Source organism: Delphinapterus leucas, chromosome 5 (genome assembly GCF_059928025.1).
Source record: "Delphinapterus leucas isolate spDelLeu-1000000601 "Yukka" chromosome 5, BTC_Dleu_Yukka2, whole genome shotgun sequence".
NCBI classification, from domain to species: domain Eukaryota; kingdom Metazoa; phylum Chordata; class Mammalia; order Artiodactyla; family Monodontidae; genus Delphinapterus; species Delphinapterus leucas.
In genome coordinates, this window is record NC_143133.1 from 129,803,048 (window position 1) to 129,824,305 (window position 21,258).

Below are 21,258 nucleotides of genomic sequence, written 5' to 3' on the forward strand. Positions count from 1 at the left end.
CTTCATAAACCCTTCCCCAGCTGTCCAATATATTTCCTGCTCAAATATTTATTCATTCTTTCTGGCTGACCAATATTCTCTTTCCTGCTTTTACCTTGACTCTTTTTGCCCCTCCAGAGCTCCTAGCTTTTGCTCAAGCAGGCCCTGAGGTTGTAAATTTCTCTCCCTTCCCACAGAATTCCTTCCTTTAGTACCCATCGTAAAACTCTATTTCTCATAAGAAGTTATCCCTTATTAAATAAGTGAGATACACAAACATTTTTCTTCATCTGGTTGCTACATCCTATTGCCATATTACAAATTTCAGTAATCTATAGGGCCTGAAATACTGTGTGGGATAGATAATGTAGCTTGGATACTATTTGGTTTTGTTTCATCTGTGTGGTCGATTCTTCTGGGGACACACTTATAAAACGTCACCTATTAGTGCCACTGAGGACCTTCAGAGAAGTCATTTAAAAGGCAACTTTAGAAACAGTCTAGGCTAATTTAATACTTAGCATTCTCTACACCTCTGACTTCTGTACTTTAGAATGGCCTGTTTGTTTCCTGTTTTGCTTTTATTTTCCAATTTGAAGTGATGAAGCAGATGCAAGCAGAAGTACCCATTGGTCCCACAGATTCCACCTTCAAAAGGAAATCCAAAAGGAGCCTCTGTTATGTGTGGTGTTGCTTAGCAACCCACCCAAACAAACACGTTTCTCTCTCAATTTTTTTCTCAGCCCTTATTTATTCAAGAACATTGTAAAATAAGTTTTTAATCACTTGACATCTGAAATCAGAAGAAAATTTGGTGTTTGGGGCTTTATAAGAACTGCCAACCATGCTAAAATGTTTACTTTATTTCTCACTTTACTGCTCTAATAATGCAAGGCTGGGATTTGTGGTATTCCTCTAAATGTCTGGAGTTTGGTTTGGATATATCCCTGCCTCTGCGGGGGTAACCTTGGAGCCATCGTTGGTTGGCATTGTGATTTTTGATGATCTAATCTCTCTCAGTTTTCTTCTCTGAATAATATGGTTAAATACCAACCTTACAAATCCCTGCAGAATTTTCGTTGAAGACATAATGAGGGAATATTAATAAATTCATCAAACACATATAGAATATCCACTAGACGCCAGGTACCATGTGGAATTCTGGCGAGGCGAAGATAAGACATGACTCCTACCTTCAAGGGGATCAAGTCTTACATGTCAACAATGCCACTTACACCGTAAATTAATATAATATTGAAAATTAACAATACCTCAGTAAAAAACAAAAACAAAAAAGGCGTGCCTGGAAACATTTTTACATCACTCCCAAGCTCTCTTCTACATTGAAAAGACTTAAGAATCTTTCTAGACTCAGGCATCATTTCCTTTTGGAAACTTCCTTAGCCACAAACCTGGCCCCCCTGCTTGAATTTTTTTTTCTCGTTTTTTTTTTAACTTTTTATTTTATATTGGAGTATAGTTGATTAACAATGTTGTGTTCGTTTCAGGTGTACAGCAAAGTGATTCAGTTATACATATACATGTATCTATTCTTTTTCAAATTCCTTTCCCATTTAGGTTGTTACATAATATTGAGCAGAGTTCCCTGTCCCATACAATAGGTCTTTGTTAGTTATCCATTTTACATATCTCCCTGCTTGAATTTACTTGCCATCTACCTTGCAAACCTTTATCACAACATTTACCACCTTATATTGAAAATGTCTGTTAACATAGTCTTCCTGAGTAGGACTGTAAAGTCCTGGAGAGCGGAGACCCTGCCTCATTTAGTTTGTAGTTCAGCAGCCCAGCAGCCATTTCCCTTTCTTATTATAACAGTAATCAATTTTTCTCGGGAAACAATCCTCTCCGTTCTGAGTCCCTGAGTGCCTCAGGTGTGGCTGACACCACTGCTAAGCTCCCAAGTGGTGGGTGTGGATCTCAGGCTTGGCCAACCAGAGTATCATGTCCCCTTGACACCTGTGAATGGTATTTAAGAACAGGCATGGGAGCTGGTTCTATCCAATGGAAATCAGAACAGATTTTTTTTTTTTTTTTGAATTCTTGGAAAAGAAAAGCTTTTCTTCCCACCAGATTTGGAGTTGTAAGGATGTAAGTCTAGACAAGTTGGCAGCCAAAATGTTTATGCTAGAGGAATAATGGAACAATATATATACATGAAAATATGTATAATGTGAAGACTGGAAGAATACCAAAATGGAATTAGTGATAATGTTTGAGTGGCCATGCTATTCAAGAACATTGTAAAATACATTTTTATAATTTGCCATATTCTAGTTTTGTCAGATGCAGATATATGTCTTTAGCCACATTCAAAAGAATTTTGAAGAATATAGGGCCAAGAATAGAGCTCTTTGGAATATTGTGTGAGGCTTTTCTCTTTACCAACTCAAACTTATTCATTATTACCATTTGGGTGTAGTTATTCAAAAATTTTGAATACAACTCTACTTTCACTAGCCCAGATTTCCAAAAGGATGTCAGAATTTTTTCCAAAGCCTTTCGATGCCAACATGGGTGATGCTTACAGCTTTCCCAGATCTACCAGACTTTACAGAATGTCTGCTTTATAACCACCTAGCATAATCTTAGATATGATTAAGGTGCAAAAGAAGTTGTCTTTGCCTTCAAGACCCGTATAATTAGCTTGCAAATACAAGCTATACCCAGATAAAGCAATTACCCAGTGAGTGCTGTATGACACTCATCTGGGAAGGTTTTTATTGTTGTTGTTTTTGTTGTTATTGTTTTGGAGTCTAGCTCCTAGCTAGGTGAGTCCTAGGAGATGGAGAATATGACCAGGTTCTGATGACATCATTTGAGCCCCTGAAACCAGCACTAATTGAAGTTAGATCTAACCCTGGACTTCGATAGCCAAGAATTTCTTTTTTGATTAATTTAAGTTTGGGTTTCTGTCTCTTGCAACTGGAGTAGTACTAACTAATAGATTTGAATAGAAGTGGATCATACAGACTGGGAAGAGTTGTGTCAATGATATGCATAAGATGCTATATGAACACACAATTGGGCCCTCTCGTCTGAGCTAAGTGGGCTCAGTAGGGCATATAGGGTGGCTAGTAGGCTAACCCACTCTGCAAGTGTTAAGAGATTAGAGATTTGGGGGGATGCTGAACCATACTTTTCTTTCTTAGTGTCTTTGACATCTTTACTATAAATACTATTCCAAAGGACCTTTTAAAGATGTCTTTTCATTCTTATAGTATTTTTAATAGCATAAGTTCATAATTTTGATAATGTCCAATTTGTGAATTTTTTTCTTTGGATTGTACATTTGGTATCATATTTAAGAAATCTTTGCTTCACTTAAGGTCATGAACATTTTCTCCCATATTTTCTTCTAGAAGTTTTATAATTTCAGGTTTTACATTTCAGCACATAATCCATTTAAAGATAACTTTTGTTTATGGTGTGAGGTATGAATAGAGGGTTGTTGTTTGTTTTTTTTTTTTGCATATGGATATCCAATTGTTGCAGCACTATTAGTTGAAAAGACTATCCTTTCTCTACCGAATCATCTTTGCACCATTATTGAGAATCAATTGACCGTATATGAGTGTTTATTTCTAGATGATCTGTTCTGTTCTTTTGATTTATGTGCTTAACCTTTTAGTAATACTTTCCTGCTTTGGTTACAGTAGCTTCCCTCACTCCTCCTCACAGGCTATATAAGAGCTTTTAAATTTGTAAATTTTAATGGTTTAATTGTATTGAATGACTCTTTCTGGTTCCAGTCCCTACTTTGGTATGACCCATAAAGGGCTGTTGCTCATCAGTTGATCATAGAGCATTAGTGAGCTATGTTGGGTTTCTGTCTGAATGATATTTTGAAATTACTTACAAATGTAAATTTTAATGTCAATCATCAATTCTTTAAATGAATCAAGCAATTATTTTATTAATTCATCAATTTTTTTTCAGTAGCCTTTGACTCTTCTTCTGAAAGATAAGGACATTAGCAAATGTATACTCTCCACAAACACTTTTTAAAATTAACAATAATTTTTATGTAGCCAAAGTCTATAAACTTTCATTTTTAACCTAAAATAATAAAGATAATATTTACTTTATACATTTAAGTGTATTCAGTACTCATTACCAGTACTTTTTTTTTTTTTTTTTTTTTTTTGCGGTACGCAGGCCTCTCACCATTGTGGCCTCTCCCGTTGCGGAGCACAGGCTCCGGACGCGCAGACTCAGCGGCCATGGCTCACGGGCCCAGCCGTTCCGCGGCATGTGGGATCTTCCCGGTCCGGGTCACGAACCCGTGTCCCCTGCATCGGCAGGCGGACTCTCAACCACTGTGCCACCAGGGAAGCTTCTACCAGTACTTTTTAAATATGAGTTCCCTTTCCTTGAGTTCCTTCTCTCTATTTAGTTTTTTGGGATAGATTTTTTAGCAAGCAGTTCTTTTTTTGTTGTTTTTTTAAGGCGGACGCATTAAAGCTTCATTGTTCCCAGAATACGTACAAAATTGAGAATGCCTTTCTGTTGCCATAAACATAAAACAAATGGGCTGGGCACAATATTTTTGGCTCAATCTTTTTTTCCTGTTTGCAGGATTCTGGAAACATTTCTCCACCTTCCTCTGTCATTAAATGTTGCTGTGGAGAAGTAAGAGGTCTGATTATACCCACATTTTTTTTTCTCTCAGCCCTAGCAGGTGACTTGATTTTTCTTTCCAAAAGTTACCTGTTTAGTGAGTTTTTTAAAGAGTACACATTTGGGTCGATCATTCTGCATAATTGTTTTTCTGGGAAATACTGTACAGGTTTAATCAGTAAATTAAAATTTTCATTTATTTTAGAAAAGCTTTCTACTTTTATAGTTTTGAAATATTCTGTTTCATTTGTTTTGTTCCCTTAATCCAAGGATACCAATAATGCATATGTTGGAGCTACTGTTTAATTTCTGTATTATCCTCTTTCTAATGGTTTCTGTCATTTTCTGGTTTTGTTTTTAATAGGATTTTTACAAATCATGTCCCCAATGTTACTGTACTTTTCATATTTTTGTAGTTTTAAATGTGGCTTTCATTTCCCTAATTATTTATTTTAAGTCCTTAATTCCTTTCACGAATGATGCCAGCTCACTTTTCATTTCCGCATGGTCATATATTTTATTTGATCTTTTTCATTCTTTTTTTAAAGTTAAAATTACTTTTAAAGGATTTCTGTTCCTGGCCCTGATGGAGCAACAGAAACATATTTACCCACTTACCTTAAACAAATAAGAAACCAGTCAAAATTTATGATGAATGGTTTCAAACATTGGACAATGGACAGTGATGAATAGTAATCCTTGAAAGAAGATAAACAAACAACGTGAGTCCTATGGTTTCTCCAGTAATTCCCTAGAGAGTGATTCCAGGCTGCTGTGCAGTCTCCCTTAGTTGAGAAGACAGAGTAAGTTGAGAATTTGGGGAAGCCAAGGTGGATGGAATTCACAGAGTACCAGAGAGGAGAGAGCCACACAGAGAAAGAGCTCCAGAGATCTCCAGGGTGTTGCCCTTGAGTCTTCAAAGCATTTGAAGAATCTGCCTGAGGCAAGAGGAAGAATTACCAGAAAGGAGCAGGTGGAAAAATTCTTGATGCTCTCATAGAGGGGGAATATTTTAAATTCTTCAAACATCCAAAGCAGAGAAACCTTGCAATACATGGGGTGTTGAGTAGAAACCTCAGAAGGGTAATGCCTCAGTAGTGAGGCTGAATTAGCCTAGAATAAAAGCTTGTTTGCTCTGTATAACTTTTGGTCAAAATAGTCTGTTGAGTATGTCATCTATTTCCTAAGTGAATCTAAGTGATATGTTAAAATTTTTCACTTTATTATATTCTTTCCCCCTTATTTAAAGACTTTGCTTTAGATCAGTTTTAGTTTCACAGCAAAGTTGAGAAGGACATACAAAGATTTGCCAGATAACCCTTGCCTCCACATATGCATAGCTTCCCCTATTACCAGCATCCTGGTCAGAGTGGTACATTTATTACAATTGATGAGCCTATATTGACACAATATTACCACTTAAAATCTATAGTTTATATTAGCGTTCATTTTTGGCATTGTACATTCTACGGTTTTGGACAAATATATAATGACACATATCCATTATTATAGTGTATACGGAATAGTTTCTCTGCAGTAAAAATTCTCTGAGCTGCACTTATTCATCCCTCCCTCACCCCCTAGCTACCAGCAACCACGGATCTTTTTACTGTCTGCATAGTTTTACTTTTCCCAGAATGTCCTCTAGTGGAGTCATACAGTATGTAGCCTTTTCAGATAGACTTCTTTCACTTAGTAGTATGCTTTAGCGTTTTCTCCATGTCTCTTCATGGACTGAGAGCTCATTCCTTTTCAGCGCTGCATAAAATCCTGTTGTCTGGATATACAACAGTTTATTTAGCCATTCACCTACTGATACCTTGGTTGCTTCCAAGTTTTGGCAATAATGAATAAAGCTGCTATAAACATCCATGTGCAGGTTTTTGTGTGGTTATGTTTTCAACTCTTTTGGGTAAATTGCTGTATCCTGTGGTAAGAGTATGTTAAGTTTTGTGAGAAACTACCAAACTGTCTTCCAAAGTGGCTGTACCACTTTGCATCCCCACCAGCAGTGATCCTTGCCAGGATTTGATGTCGTCCGTGTACTGGATTTTGACCATTCTAATAGGTGTGTAGTGTTATCTCACTGTTTTAATTTACATTTCCCAGACGGCATATGATGTGGAGGTTTTTTATATGCTTATTTGGTAAGGTGTCTGTTAAGGTCTTTGGTCCATTTTTTAACCGTGTTGTTTATCTTCCTATTGTTGAGTTTTAAGAATTCTTTTTATGTTTTGGATAACAAGTCTTTTATCAAATGTGTCTTTTAAAATATTTTCTCCCTGTCTGTAGCTTGTCTTCTCATTCTTTTGACATTTTCATTTGCAGAGCAGAACTTTACATTTTAATGAAGTCCAGCTTACAAATTCTTTCTTTCACGGATCACACCTTTGGTATCTTATCTAAGAAGTCATCATCATACCCAAGGTCATCTAGGTTTTCCTATTGTTATGTTTTCATGAATTATTTATTGTGATTGTAATAGTTTTTGCTATGTAACATTTTGTCGCCCTGTTATTTGGCGTGTAATGGTTCATAATAGTTATATCTTTATTGGACCTTTAACAGTATAGAATAGACTCACAGCTACATTGCATGCTATTTGCGTTTTAATTCTACTTCTTTGACAGTACTATTGCAATTCTTTAAAAAAAAATTTAATCTGTTTATAAGGGAAACACATAAAACAAAGAGAAAAAAAAACGTTGTAGGATTTATTATTGTTATTATTTTTATTATTATCAGAATCTGTCTTTGAACAGAGGGGCTTCATCTATGTACATTTATTTTTTCCAGCATTATTGCGATATGATTTACAAACAAAAATTGTACATAATTGGGTGGTATGATGCGATTTTTTAAAAAAGTTGTACAATATGGTGATTTGATATACATATTTATTGTGAAATTATTATCATAATCAAGTTAATTAACACACCCATTACGTCACATAATTACCTTGTGTAACTATGTAGGTGTGTGTATCATGGTGAGAACACTTAAGACCTACTTTCTTAGCAAATTTCAAGTAAATGCAGTATTATTAACATAATCACCATGCTGTACATTAGATTTCCAGAACTTATTCAACTTATTACTGAAAGTTTGTACCCTTGAACCAACATCTTCTCATTTCCACCACACCCCAGCCAGCCCTGGAAATGACTGGTTCTATGAGTTTGAATTTTTTAGAGTCCACGTATAGTTGAGATCATACAGTATTTGTCTTTCTGTGTCTGACTTATTTCACTTAGCATAATGTCCTCTGGGTTCATCCGTATCATTGCAAACAGCGTGATTGCCTTGTTTTTTAATGACTGAATAATATTCCATTGTGTGTGTGTGCATATATATATATATGCACACACACACCACGTTTTCTTTATCCATTCATCTGTTGATGGACTTACGTAGTTTCCGTATCTTGGCTATCGTGAATAATGATGCAATGAACATGGGAATGCAGATATCTCTTTGTGATATACTGATCTCATTTCGTTTCGATATATATCCAGAAGTGGATTGTTGGCTCATACAGCAGTTCTATTTTTAATTTTTTAGGAACCTCCATACTGTTTTTCATAAAGGCTGTGCCAGTTTCCATTTCCACCAACACTGTATAATGCTCTGTGTGATGCATTTTGAGTTAACTTTTGTGTATGGTATAAGATAAGGGTCTAATTTCATTCTTTTGCATGTGGACGTCCAGTTTTCCCAGCATTGTTTTCTGAAGAGATTATCCTTTCCCTATTGAGTATTCTTGGTGCCCTTGTCAAAGATCTGTTGACCATATATTTATTTCTCAGCTCCCAGTTCTGTTCCATTGGTCTATGTGTCTTTTTATGCCAGTACCATAAAATAGTTTGAAATCAGGAAGTGATGCCTACAGCTTTGCTTTTCTTTCTCAAGATTGCTTTGAGAGGTTTTGCTAGATGTATCTGTAAATACTTCATTGTACATCTCTTAAGAATAAAGCCTGATCCACTTTCATAAACATAATGCAATGATCACACCTAAGAAAACTATTAATAATTCCATAATATGATCTAATGTACTGTGTATATTCAAATTGCCATAATTGTTCCTCAAATGTGTTGTGTAGTTTATTTCTTTTTTAATCCAGGAGTCAAAGTTCCTGTTTTGCCCTTGGTTATACCTGTTTAAGCTTTTAATCTAGTATCCTCCCTCACCTACTCCCTCCTTTTTCTCTCATCACATTGACTTTTTTTGTAGTACTGAAAGATTTAGAAAAGAAAAATACGCTCAGGATGCTCAGTTAATTTGAAGGTCAGAAAAACAATGAATCATCTTTTAGTATCATATGCCCCTTGCTTACACTAGAAGATGATTTGTGGTCCTTCCGAAATTCAAATTTAAGTGAGTGTTCTGTATTTTATATGGCAACCCTACTTTTCAGAAAGTTGAAGTCTGTTGCATTACAGAGTAGCTCAATTTCTAGATTTGTTTGTTTTCTTCTGATTTGAATCGGTTAAACATTTTTTACAAAAGCATTTCATAGGTGACGGTGCGTCTTCTTATTGTGTCACATTAGAAGGTACATATCTAATAGTCCCATTAGTGAGGCTGTTTGATTACTGGATGAAGAGGGTGACTACTAAATCTCTTTAGTTAAAAGCATCTTCTTCCTTTGGAATTAGTAATTAGTTGAGTGGTGCTCTGAGACCAGGTGAATATCCCGTTCCCCATAACCTTCTGTGCAGTGATTTTAACATTCATTAGGGATCATTTCCTGAATCAATACTACACTGTGGGTTGCAAAATGATTTTGCAATTTTATTATTTCTCCTACATTTATTGTAAGTTGGCATTCATCTGCAAAGAAGATCTTTCTTTTATGCTCTCTCTTATACTATCACTATATACTAATGGAATTAAGAAATCCAGTTTGTTATTATCTGTTACTGCCATTCTTCTTTTTACTCTCAAATTACTCCAGTTTTGGCCAATGGAAGTTCCCTTCAAGTCTGCCCTTTGGTCCCCCGTATATGATTCCATTTTGTCTTTGAATGCTTTCTTGCTTTCTATTATTAAAGAGGCTTCCCAGGCTTAATTTTTAACTCATTTTGCCCAAGACCATGAATAAGCCTTTTCCTCAAAGAGCCTGCGACAGCTATCAGTTTACTGCTGCTCTTCTCAGGGTCCATTGCCTCTGTGCCACTTTGTGATACTGGAGTTGGATCCTGTAAGCGTGTTTCCTTTGCCAGCTGGCACAATGGCAAGCTTTGTCAGCAGAGGGCACTGGAAGGATGCTGCGGGGAACAGGCTGCCTGGGCTGGTGGGCGTCCTCATCCTCTCTTTTTGCTCCTAAAGGACAGGTGCTGTGACGTGCTTGCAGGGCATCCAGTACAGCTCACTCTCCAGCTGGTTTCGCCGGCATCCCGGCGGGCAGTTCCCTGCTCAGTCCTGGACCATCAAGTTTCCTGCTTGCCAGCCTCAGTGTACTGGCACTCCGGTGGGAAGTGCCCTATTTGGCGACTTCAGCCCACCAGCTATGGACCAGGTCTGGCCCCGGATGACACCGCAAACTGCTCTGTCATCCCCTAGGCTGCAGCTATCTCAGTTTGGGGGAGACGGCCTCTCTCTCTCCAAATCATTCCTTATTTGAGCACTCTCAATCCTATGGTATCGTTAAGGTTTTTTTTTTTAATCTCCTGTGCTTCACCCCCTGTTTCTAGTTAATAATTCTTTATGTTAAATTTTCCCTGTTTAAATTACTGGTGTGTTTCTTGTCTTCTCACTGAACCTTGACTGATACAGTACAGAGGATGGTCTTTAATGGTACCACCATTCAAAACTGCAATTTCGGGATTATCTTGGTCATGCCTTTGGATTTGAGTACACTGCTGAGCCACTTGCCAATGGGAAATGGGATGCTTATGTCTGATGGCACACCACAACACAATTAATAAAGCTATCACCTATGGCTGATTGTGGTGAAGTGCCAGCAAAAGCAAGTACGTTGGAAGCCCAGTGCGCTTGACTAATGATGACAACAGGATGGTGGTATCTTAGTCTGTGTGGGCTACTACAGACTGGGTGCCTTATAAACACCATTTCTTTCTAACAGTTCTGGAGGCTGGAAAGTCCAAGATCAAAGTATCGGTAGATTTGGTGTCTAATGAGGACTTGCTCTTTGGTTCACTCTATTTGCTGGTACCAGAGTGTTTTTATCAGAGAGGCTTTATAGTCTGATTGAATATTTGTTAGGGCTAATCCTCCCTTATTGCTTTTATTTTTCAGGATTTTCCTTCATATTGTTGTATGTTTATTTTCCCATATGAACTGTAGAATTAGCTTGCATCGCTCCAGGGGGAAAAATTTACTTTTATTTAGAATCACATTGCATTTATATATTATTGAGGGAGAATTGACATCTTTATGATGTTGAATTTTCCTATATGAGAACAAACAATGTCTTTCTATTTGTTTGAGGCCTCTTTTTTGTCCTATAGGAGTGTTTCACAGTTTTCCAAAACAGTTTTGGCACATTTCCTGTTAAGTATTTTATCTTTTATTTTGTTTGTTTCTATATTAAATGACATTATACCTTTTGAATGGTCACTGTTAGTACTTTTTCTGTATATGTCCTTAGCTAAATTTTATACCATGCTATATTTCAGAACTGGTTAGTTTTATTTTTAGTACTGATTCTCTGTTTTCTAGGTGTTGTGTTATATAATCTACATAAAGTTATAAATTAATTATTTCTCAATTCTTATGCATCTAAATGTTTATTATTTTTAGCTTATATCTCCAAACCTATGTTATATAGTGGTGGAGAGAGAGGACATACTTGCTTTGTCCTTGATCTTAATGGGAATGCCTGTAATGTTTCTTCATTAGGTATGGTGCAGGTTTGGGGCTGAGATATAAAATATTTCATCATGTCAAGGAAGTGTCCCTTAATTTTTATTTTATTTTTATGAAACTATGAATGAGTGTTGAAATTTGTCAAGGGCTGTGTTACACTTTATTATTTGTTCACGATTCTTTTTTCCCTTCCTCGCTCATGATTCACGGTGTGAGGACTGTACTTAACCTGCGCATTGATATTGGGTTTGATCATATGACTTGCTCTGTCTTTAATTTTTTTTTTTTTTTTTTTTTGCGGTACGCGGGCCTCTCACTGTTGTGGCCTCTCCCGTTGCGGAGCACAGGCTCCGGACGCGCAGGCTCAGCGGCCATGGCTCACGGGCCCAGCCGCTCCGTGGCACGTGGGATCTTCCCGGACCGGGACACGAACCCGTGTCCCCTGCATCGGCAGGCGGACTCTCAACCACTGCGCCACTAGGGAAGCCCTGTCTTTAATTTTTTTAACTTAAGTATAGTTGATTTACAATGTTTCAGGTGTATGGCAAGATGATTCAGTTATATATATATGTGTATGTATATGTATATATGTTCTTTTTCAGATTCTTTTCCATTATAGGTTATTACAAGATATTGAATACAGTTCCCTGTATAGAGTAAGTCCTTGTTGTTTATCTGTTATATAGTGTGTATCTGCTAATCCCAAATTCCTAATTTAGCCCTCCCTGCCTTTCCCCTTTGGTAACCATAAGTTTGTTTTCTACGTGTATGACTTGCTTTGAACAAAGGGGTTTGATCAAAAGTGACAGTGTGTCAGTTCTAAGCCCAAAGCATCATAAGTTTCTGCTCACCTGTCTTCTGTTCCTGCCTCTACCATCAGAAAGACAGACATGCCCTGGATAGTTGATCCTAGATAGAGGGAAGTATGGAGCAGACCTGAATCCATCCTGCAGCCTGAAGTACAACCCCTGCAAACCCACAGACTGTTGAAGGAGAAAAAGAAAAATATTTGATGTCCTAAGGTACTTAGATATTGAGGGTGTTTGTTACTCATTATTTTCACAGGAGTAGCTGACTGATACAAATTCTTTGTTATCATCTATAAGTCTAATCATATGACATCTTTCTCCCTAGATCTAACTATATGGTGAATTATAGGAATGAATTTACCAATATTGAAGCATCATTTTTTGGGTATAAATCCCCCTTGCTTATGATGCCTTCTTTAAACTTGATTTTAGATTCTGTTTATTTAGAATTTTTCCACTGCTACTTATGAGTGAGACTGATTTATACGTGTGTGTGTGTGTGTGTGTGTGTGTACATTTGCAATCATTACCAGGTTTGAGTGTCAAAGTAATACTTGTTTCATAAAGATCACTTGAGAGTTTTCTTTTTCTGCTACAATTTAAATGGTATTAGGGTCATCTGGTCTTTGAAGTTTTGATAAAATTCCACTGTAAAGTCATTTGGGTCTAGTTTTTATAGTTAGTTCTTTGATAACTTTTTGTCTTTCCACTATAGAAGTTTGTCTATTTGTCTTTTCTATGATTAGCAAAGTTAATTTTGGTAAATTGTATTTTCCTAGGAAATAATCTAATTCATCTAGGTTTTCCGTTTAACTTGGACTGAGTTGTGCAAAATATTATAAGTTGCTTCTGATTTGTAAAACTTCCTCATGTCCTTGGTTATCTCCTTGTTTTTATTTCTTATTTGTGCTTTCTACCCTTCTTCCTTTATTGGGTTAGCTAGTGGTTTATCTGTGGTGCTGATTTTTTCTTTTTAACAAAGAACCAGCATTTTGGTTTATTAATTTCTACTATTTTTTCTGTTCCCTATTACTTTTAACTTTATTATATCCTTCCCTGTGCTTTCTTTTGCTTTACTTTGTTGCTCTTTTCTAATTTTTAAGATGGCAACTCAATATCCTTATTTTCATTCTTTTATTGTTGCTGCAAGAATTTAAGGCTATGGATTTTCTGTGATCACTGGTTTAACTGTACTCTAGTGAGTTTATGTTTTCATTAGAACTATTTTTTAGAAATTCTGCAATTAAAAATTTTCCCCTTTTGTCCCAAGAGTTGTTTAATAGAGAAGTTTTAGATTTCCAATGAGATTTCTAGCTTTAAGAAGAGCAGAGGAGCAAGGTATAGAAATAAGGCCCTTGCTCCACTTCAGGTTTCCAGAACTTTTAGTTTTGAATGAAGTTGAAAATTTTGATTATTAGCTTTTAGGTTTTTTCCAGTACAAAGGGACTATTTGTTTATTATCTACAAGTGATCAGAATAGCTATGGGACTTACCAAGTTGTAATCCAAGGGCAAGGAAGCATAAATTCACTGAGAAAATGAATGGAGAATGGTAAAAACCAATAAAATTGATTTGTGATTGCATCTAAGCCTTCATTAGCTTTTACATCAGCTTTGTGAAAATTAGAAAAAGTTTGCTCTCACTCAGTGGAAGTGGCCTACAGAGCCCTGCATAGTTGGAGGAATTCTGGCTGAATATCAACCTCCACTTGACTCCTGTTTCCTTGACTGGGAACTTTAGCTCAGCCACGGGCTGTATGTTTGATCCAGAAGGTCTTAGATTGCTGTCTACTAAGTCCAGCACATTAATTAAAATGATTACATGTATTAATTGCTAGGCAACTGTAGGGAATCAAATAAGAAATGCAATTGACACCACCAAACTCTCATTACATTCGAGATATAAGATTTATTCACACCAACAAAAATAATCACAACAAAATATAAACTAATTTAAAAAACAAAAGATCATAGTGACATGAAATTTTATATTCTCAAGTGTGTAAAAGGTTTTTTTTGCTTCTACATAAACTTCTTTTCATAAAAGGGTAGCAAACATTAAAATGCAATGATGGTTTGCATTTCTTATATGGAAAGAACATAGGCTAAACCCTGAAGCTTTTAGTGTACAAGGGTGTTACCATCAAGTCACACACTAAACTAATGATCAAAACCGTGATCTGTTTCCAGATCCACACACACATATATTCACCAACTAAGCAGAGAAATAAGCATTTCATATTCTGTCCCACTCTGCTATAATGTATTTTTTCTTTTTACTAAAAGCAAAGTAGGAAACTGTATTTTTCTCCTTTTAATTGACCTCAGAAGAGGCACTATCCGATTCATGAGAAACACGAAGTTTCAGGTGTTTGTCTTCTTCACTCTTAAGGTCTGGGACTAGCTTGTCTTCGCGGCTATGGAATTCTTGGCTGTGGAATTCATGGCTGACTTTGGAATTATCCTGACTCTCAATCACATCGGAATGCTCATTGCTGTCATCCTCGTCCTTCAGCTTGAATTCTTTGGAATGCTCGTGGCTGTGGGTTTCCATACTGCGGTCATCCGGCTGACTCGTCTCCTGACTGTCCTTCCCACGGCTGTCCCAGTCAGAAGCCCTGTGGAGGCGCTGGGCAACCAGGATGGCCTTGGGTGCATCACCCACCTCCTCGCTCTCCACGTGTGACGTGACGTCCTCCTCTGTGGCATCTGGATACTGAATCACAGAACAAACGGGAGAAGAATTCAATAAACAGCCAGAGATGGGAACACTGTAATTTTCTTCTGCTTTTTAACTTTCAGGCCAATGTATTCTCTAACAATGTCTAAATTTGGCTGAAGCAAAAAAATAATACTAGCATGTTACTTTTTTTCAAACTAAGTCCTTTCATTATGTCATCTCCTTTAGTTTAATAGGTACATCAATTTTGTATGAGAGGAAACCCATGAGGAAGGCCTCATTATCTGTTTTACATAAAGGGAAAATGAAGCGAAAGTTAAAAGTAAAGGGACTAGTACACGGCAGGGCTATGTGCTAAATCCAGATCCTTTTTTAATTTAAAAAAGCGAATAGAGGACTTCCCCAGAGGCGCAGTGGTGAAGAGTCCGCCTGCCAGTGCAGGGGACACGGGTTCGAGCCCTGGGCAGGGAAGATCCCACATGCCGTGGAGCAACTAAGCCCGTGCGCCACAACTACTGAGCCTGCACCCTAGAGCCCGCGAGCCACAACTACTGAGCCCCTGCGCCACAACTACTGAAGCCCACGTGCCTAGAGCCCGTGCTCCGCAACAAGAGAAGCTACTGCAATGAGAAGCCTGCGCACTGCAACGAAGAGTAGCCCCTGCTCGCCGCAACTAGAGAAAGCCTATGCGCAGCAACAAAGACCTGACACAGCCAAAAATAAATCAATTAAAAAAAAAATAAATAAAAAAGCAAATAGAATAAGTGCTTTATAACCAGGATTTGGAAAAATAGCATTGTGATTGAGAGACAAAATTAGGGAGAAATTATGTGGACTTTAATACAAAAACCAATAAGTGGGAAAAGGTTTTGTATTCAATGATCATAAAGTAATAATCCTTGCTGAATGAATGAACAAATGAGCATGCAGACCCTTGTTCCCTAGAATTGGGCTCTACTCATAACCATCTCATGTGTCTTGTTCAAGGATTTACCTGGACTTCAGATCTGCGGAACATCTTTTTCGACCTCAGTCCGTAAGCCACACTATCACCTCGGCCTTCGTATGTGTCTCCGGTCGGGACAGGTGGAGTGAAGATGGAGGTTGCTGGAACGTCAGTGGGGAAATCAGTGACCACTTCATCAGATTCATCAGAATGGTGAGACTCATCGGAATGGTCAGTGTCATTGGAGTCATTTGCGTCAGTGTCCTGGCTGTCTCCATCCTCTTCGTCATCCACAGTGTCTGTGTGCTCAGGGCTTTCATTGGACTTACTCGAGAGGGTCTAAAAATCAAGATGATCGGAAAAATTGGTGTAAAGGTTTTTATTTTCCTTTAGCCTTTATGGTGCCTTAGTCTTTTACTATCTTTATTTAGTTTCAGAATCTTTTTTTCTTTTAAGTCTTTATTGAATTTGTTACAATATTGCTTCTGTTTTATGTTTTGGTGTTTTGGCCATGAGGCACGTGGGACCCTAGCTCCCTGACCAGGGATTGAACCCGTACCCCCTGCCTTGGAAGGCGAAGTCTTAACCTCCAGACTGCCAGGGAAGTCCCAGTGTCAGAATCTTTGTATTCACAACAAAGCACTCAATGGCTTTTAAGAGCTAAAGCGAGCATCTTCCAATTTCCCTTTTAACACTAGGATAAATGGAATCCTATTCTGAGTCATTTTTCTTGCTTTTTCATAAACATTATTTTCAAGCCAAATGTATGAGTTATAAATTTATATCGATAACATGTTTTTCCTTGTTCATTTTAGACACTATTTAATTTACCAAATTCAATAATGCGGTAAATACAGGTACATAATTGTGAGATTTTTTCTATGACAATTCTCAGGAGATTAGAGCATCCATGTATTAATGCTCACCCCCAAACCTAAAACTCCTCCCTATTAGCCTGGATAATCAAAAGGCGACTGTGTTATCCATGTGTATAAACTGCAGCTCAATTAACCAGTTAATGTCTATTACACTTCTGATTCCAAATATATTGGGTCATTTATCTAACTTTCCTTATTAGAAATTCTTAGCATCTTCAAATAGAATCTTAAGGAAAACAAATTTAAGTTATCCCTTTGCTTAGCAAATATATTACTAATTCCAATAAAAAGAATAGTTATTAAATAAACCATTATGTTAGCAACAGAAACGTTCCTGGAGTCAAAGTCTTGGCTTTGGTAGGCATTAATTAGATGCTTACCAGATATTAGATGACAGCAAGAAAATATCTTAAATGAATTGCAAGAGGCTTAGTATTTCAAACAACAGACATTAGTAAACATTTCCTGCCACACTAAACTTATTTGAAACCTGGTATTTCTGACATTTAGTAAACACATGTGTTTTTTGTGAGCAAGTTTTAGACAGGAAAATTTTTTTTCTTTCTTTTTTTTTTTATGGTTGGCTGAGCTCATGTTAGGAAGGGAGGGTGGGTCTCAAGATGGTGGGTCTCCAGGTTTTGAGGAGAAAGTTCCTAGTTCCTGTTGCTCCCTTGGATGGTGGTGGCAGAGTCACTCAGAGAAACGAGACATATGAATCGGGCTACCAGGAGCCCATCCCATAATATTTCTCCCATACTCGCACCTCCACTCCACTAAGTAAAGACTCTACTTCCACCATCCCTGACCTAGAGCCCACCATACTGTTGGCCCAGTATAATCAGGTCTGCAGAAATTTCAAGGCTTTGGGTAGGGGTGTGATGCGCCCCTGGAGTTTCAGGCCAGTGGATAGACAGGGTATTTACTGGAGAATTTTAATGGAATTTTGCCAGAATTGAACCCAGGCAATGTCACCAGGAGAAAGAGTTGCTTCCTTAGTTCCTCCAAGACATGATGGACCTTGGATTCAGAGTGGAACCTCACCTCTTGCTTGTTATCAGTTTCCTCAGAGGACACAGTATTCTGAAGAAAGAAGGGTACAAATCAGTGTACATCATACTCTCTTAACTTTTTTATTCAAAAGTTAGCCTTTTCCATACAAAGCAGGTCTTATTTTTTAGCCTCATTGGTGGATGGCTTAGCAGGAAGACAACATGACAGATCAATTTGTGTCCTAAGTTCACCTTTACCAACAGGCAGGAAAGATCCATTTAACAAGCCCAAATGGCCTGCTCGGTGGCTATTTTTTGTGGTGGTTGTTCTTTAATTGTGAGAATTTTAATATTTAGAATTAATTAAAATTAAAAATACCTGTGGTTCTAGGAAAGTCTGCTTCTGAGATGGGTCAGGCTTTAGCCATGTGGCTACAGCATCTGGGTATTTGTTGTAAAGCTACAAAAAAGAGTCATTATTAAGAAAAAGAAACAGGTATCTCTAAGTGATAAGCTGAAAAAAACTATACTTCCCCAATCTTGATGGATAAGCATAATATGCGTTATTCAGTCAACTAGAGCCTGAGCTGTATCTTTCATAATTTATTCTTTCTGGTAGAGTCATTTAACAAACCCTTACGTAGCACTTATTGTGAGGCAGGCACACTTTCAAAGTAATTTACAAATACTAATTCATTTAATCCTGGGATAGGTATCAGTATTATTACTCCCATTTTACAGATCAGGAGAAACCCAGCCACAATGAAGTTAAGTGATAGTAAGTGGCAGAGCCAGGGCTCAAATCCAGTGGCTCTTCACATTGATGATACACTGTGCTTTTCTGTTCTACATTTGTTAGCTGAAATTCCTCTCAGATGAAATACAGCTAAAGCAGAGGGGCCCTTAATTTGTGTTGATCTTCCTTGTTTCCTGTCTCTGTGGAACAAGGAGAAACTCTCTAAGGCTGTGCTGTCCAGTATGCCATTCTCTAGCCATGAAACACATGGCTATTCAAATTTAAGTTAATTTAAAAAAAATTAGTTCCTCGGTTGCACTAGAGTGTTCAATAGTCACACGTGTCTAGTGGCTACCTTAGTGGGCAGTGCAGAAATATAATATCAACACCATTGCATAAAAGTTCTATTGCTTTAAGGTGCCAAAGACATGAGTGGAATGGCCTTTACTTAGCCAAGTCATTTATCTGGAAAATGATAATAATATGCTAATGCAGAGGAGTGGAAATTGCTCTGAATAAGTGTCATCTGGTGGGCTGTACGGCCCAGGGCGATCACTTCACATCTCTGTCATGGAGAAAAGTTATCCTGGGGGTTCCAAGAATTCCTTCACAGCCACAAAGGAGGAGAAGTGCAGGAAGGAAACCAGTCAGTAGCACTTTGGGTTTCCCCATGGTTGGCTCTAACCAGAGGAGCTTCATATTGGGCTTCTATGACAGTTTTTGCTGAAAGAATGGGTTCCTTGACTAAAAAATGTGAAAACTACTAGTCTAGATGAGTTCAAAGTTTCCCTCTTTTTTTTCTTTAAAAATATATATTTATATAAATATTATACAGATAAATGTTATGATTGATTACATTTAATATACATATTTATTCTGATGATACCTGTATTACAGGCTTTATCTGTATTTATAAGATAAATTTATAATTTTTAAAAAGTAATATGAAGAACAAATAGATAAGAAAAACAAACTAAAATCTACCGAGTAGTCATATCACTCATAGATAACCGGTGTTCATCTTCAGGGGTGTGTCTTTATAGACTTTCCATATTTCCTACTAGCTCTAGATTTCTAGGATTCTAGAAGGTTGAGCTCTTCACTTATCTCCTAAATAACACTTAACCACTTATACAGCCATGGCTTCATGTGCCGTATTTTATTCTATTAAAAAGGCACTAATTCTTGCCTCAAAAAGTGTGATCACTATTTTCTCTGGAAATGTTAATTTTCTGTCTTATTGCTGTGATTCAATACTCGTGTTCTTAAATCACTTAGAAAACAGACACGCTTACTTCTACCCACTTGCACACCCAAACACAAGCAGCAATACTTCTCCTAACATCTTCGTTAAGCAATCTAATTGCAGTGACCCCAGGCAGCTCTATACTGGCCTTTATTCTGTTTATCTGGAATTGAACTCTGTGTGCCTTTTTGTCCAAGCTCCTTGGGACAATGCCCGTTTGTTGTTTGGCTGGCATGCTTTCACTCTGTGGAGGGGCAGGTACATCTACGGTGCTGGTTGAATAATTATAATAAAGAATTTGATTTGGTCTTATGTTTGTCTAGAAAAATGTGATCTAACATCATCGGATAAGCACAATAGATACAAACGGCATAAACAGACTTTCTCTCTATAATGGGCTTCTTAGCAAATATCTTAGGAGATATTGTGAACATTATGGTTATGCCAACTCTCCAATATGTGAGGTGAATTTTAAACTTAGCTTGCCACTAAGTAAAGCAAAAGATGGAATTTTTTACTTCTAGAACAGTATGTTGACTCATGGAAACAAAAAGTCACACAACTTCACAGAACTCATTTTACATAAATGATAGGCCTAGAGCACCATTTTATTATATTAAAATATCTAGTTTGGTTTTAAGAGACTAAAAGCAGTTCTGTGCTTGGTACTGGTCTAGAACCATAGCAGGCACTCAATAAATACTTATAAGTTATTTTGTTTGACTATGAAAATAAGTAAAATTGCCATACATTTGTAGCACATCTTCTAGCAGTTGCAAAAATAATTTAACTATATGATAAACCTAAAAGTTGCTCACCTGCTTTTCCTCAGAGCTGCCAGAATCAGTCTGTTTAACCTTTGAAACAGAGAAGGTGAAGAAAGATTACAGTGTGAACGTGTTCGTAGCACCTTGAAACACACAATTCATTTATTTTGAGGAATTTTCTTTAAGATTCAGCTGTACTCACTGGAAGGGCGGAGGTGATGCCCAAGAGGCAGAAGCAAATCACTGCAATTCTCATCGTAATCAATGTTCCTGCAAAATATTTTGTAAGAAATATTTGATCTTTTCCTAGGTTAAAACAGTGATGCTTTTTTAGGCTACCACATTACAAAATCGTCACAAATAAATATATATTTTCTGTAGAAATACTCTTTACTTCTTAGAGGAAAATTTTCTTCTTAATATTATGATCTTTTGAGTTAGTATTTGTAATGCCACCTCCTCTATTCTCCATCTCTTCCTATTAGGCAAGGAGAGAGGAATTTTACAAGTCTATATTTATTCAACTTTAAAATTTAGAGTTTCAGAGATTATGCCATTGCTACCTCATGTCACCAGCCATCTAAACCTAAAAACAGACCAACAGTAATTGAGTTCAAATAATAAGCTGGAATGGGAATATTTATTTTTCAGAGAAGAAAAACACAAAGAGAAAGAGAGAAAATAAAGCTGTGAAAGAAACTTGCTTTCTCCATTTTCCAGCATGCATTTCTAATGCGATTTTCAACTTAAATTATTT

At 37.1% G+C, this 21,258-nt stretch overlaps 1 protein-coding gene across 1 annotated transcript; it reads right to left on the reverse strand.

Moving 5' to 3' along the window:
* Positions 1-13,692: 13,692 nt before the first annotated feature.
* SPP1 (secreted phosphoprotein 1) lies at positions 13,693-21,052 on the reverse strand. The gene is made up of 6 exons (XM_022582289.3): positions 20,704-21,052; positions 20,553-20,591; positions 18,132-18,212; positions 17,805-17,843; positions 15,934-16,224; positions 13,693-14,975 (listed from the first exon to the last, which is right to left on the reverse strand). The coding sequence occupies exons 1-6, from the start codon at positions 20,755-20,757 to the stop codon at positions 14,574-14,576; spliced, it is 906 nt and encodes a 301-aa protein (XP_022437997.2). The 5' UTR covers positions 20,758-21,052; the 3' UTR covers positions 13,693-14,573.
* Between the last annotated feature and the right edge of the window lie 206 nt (positions 21,053-21,258).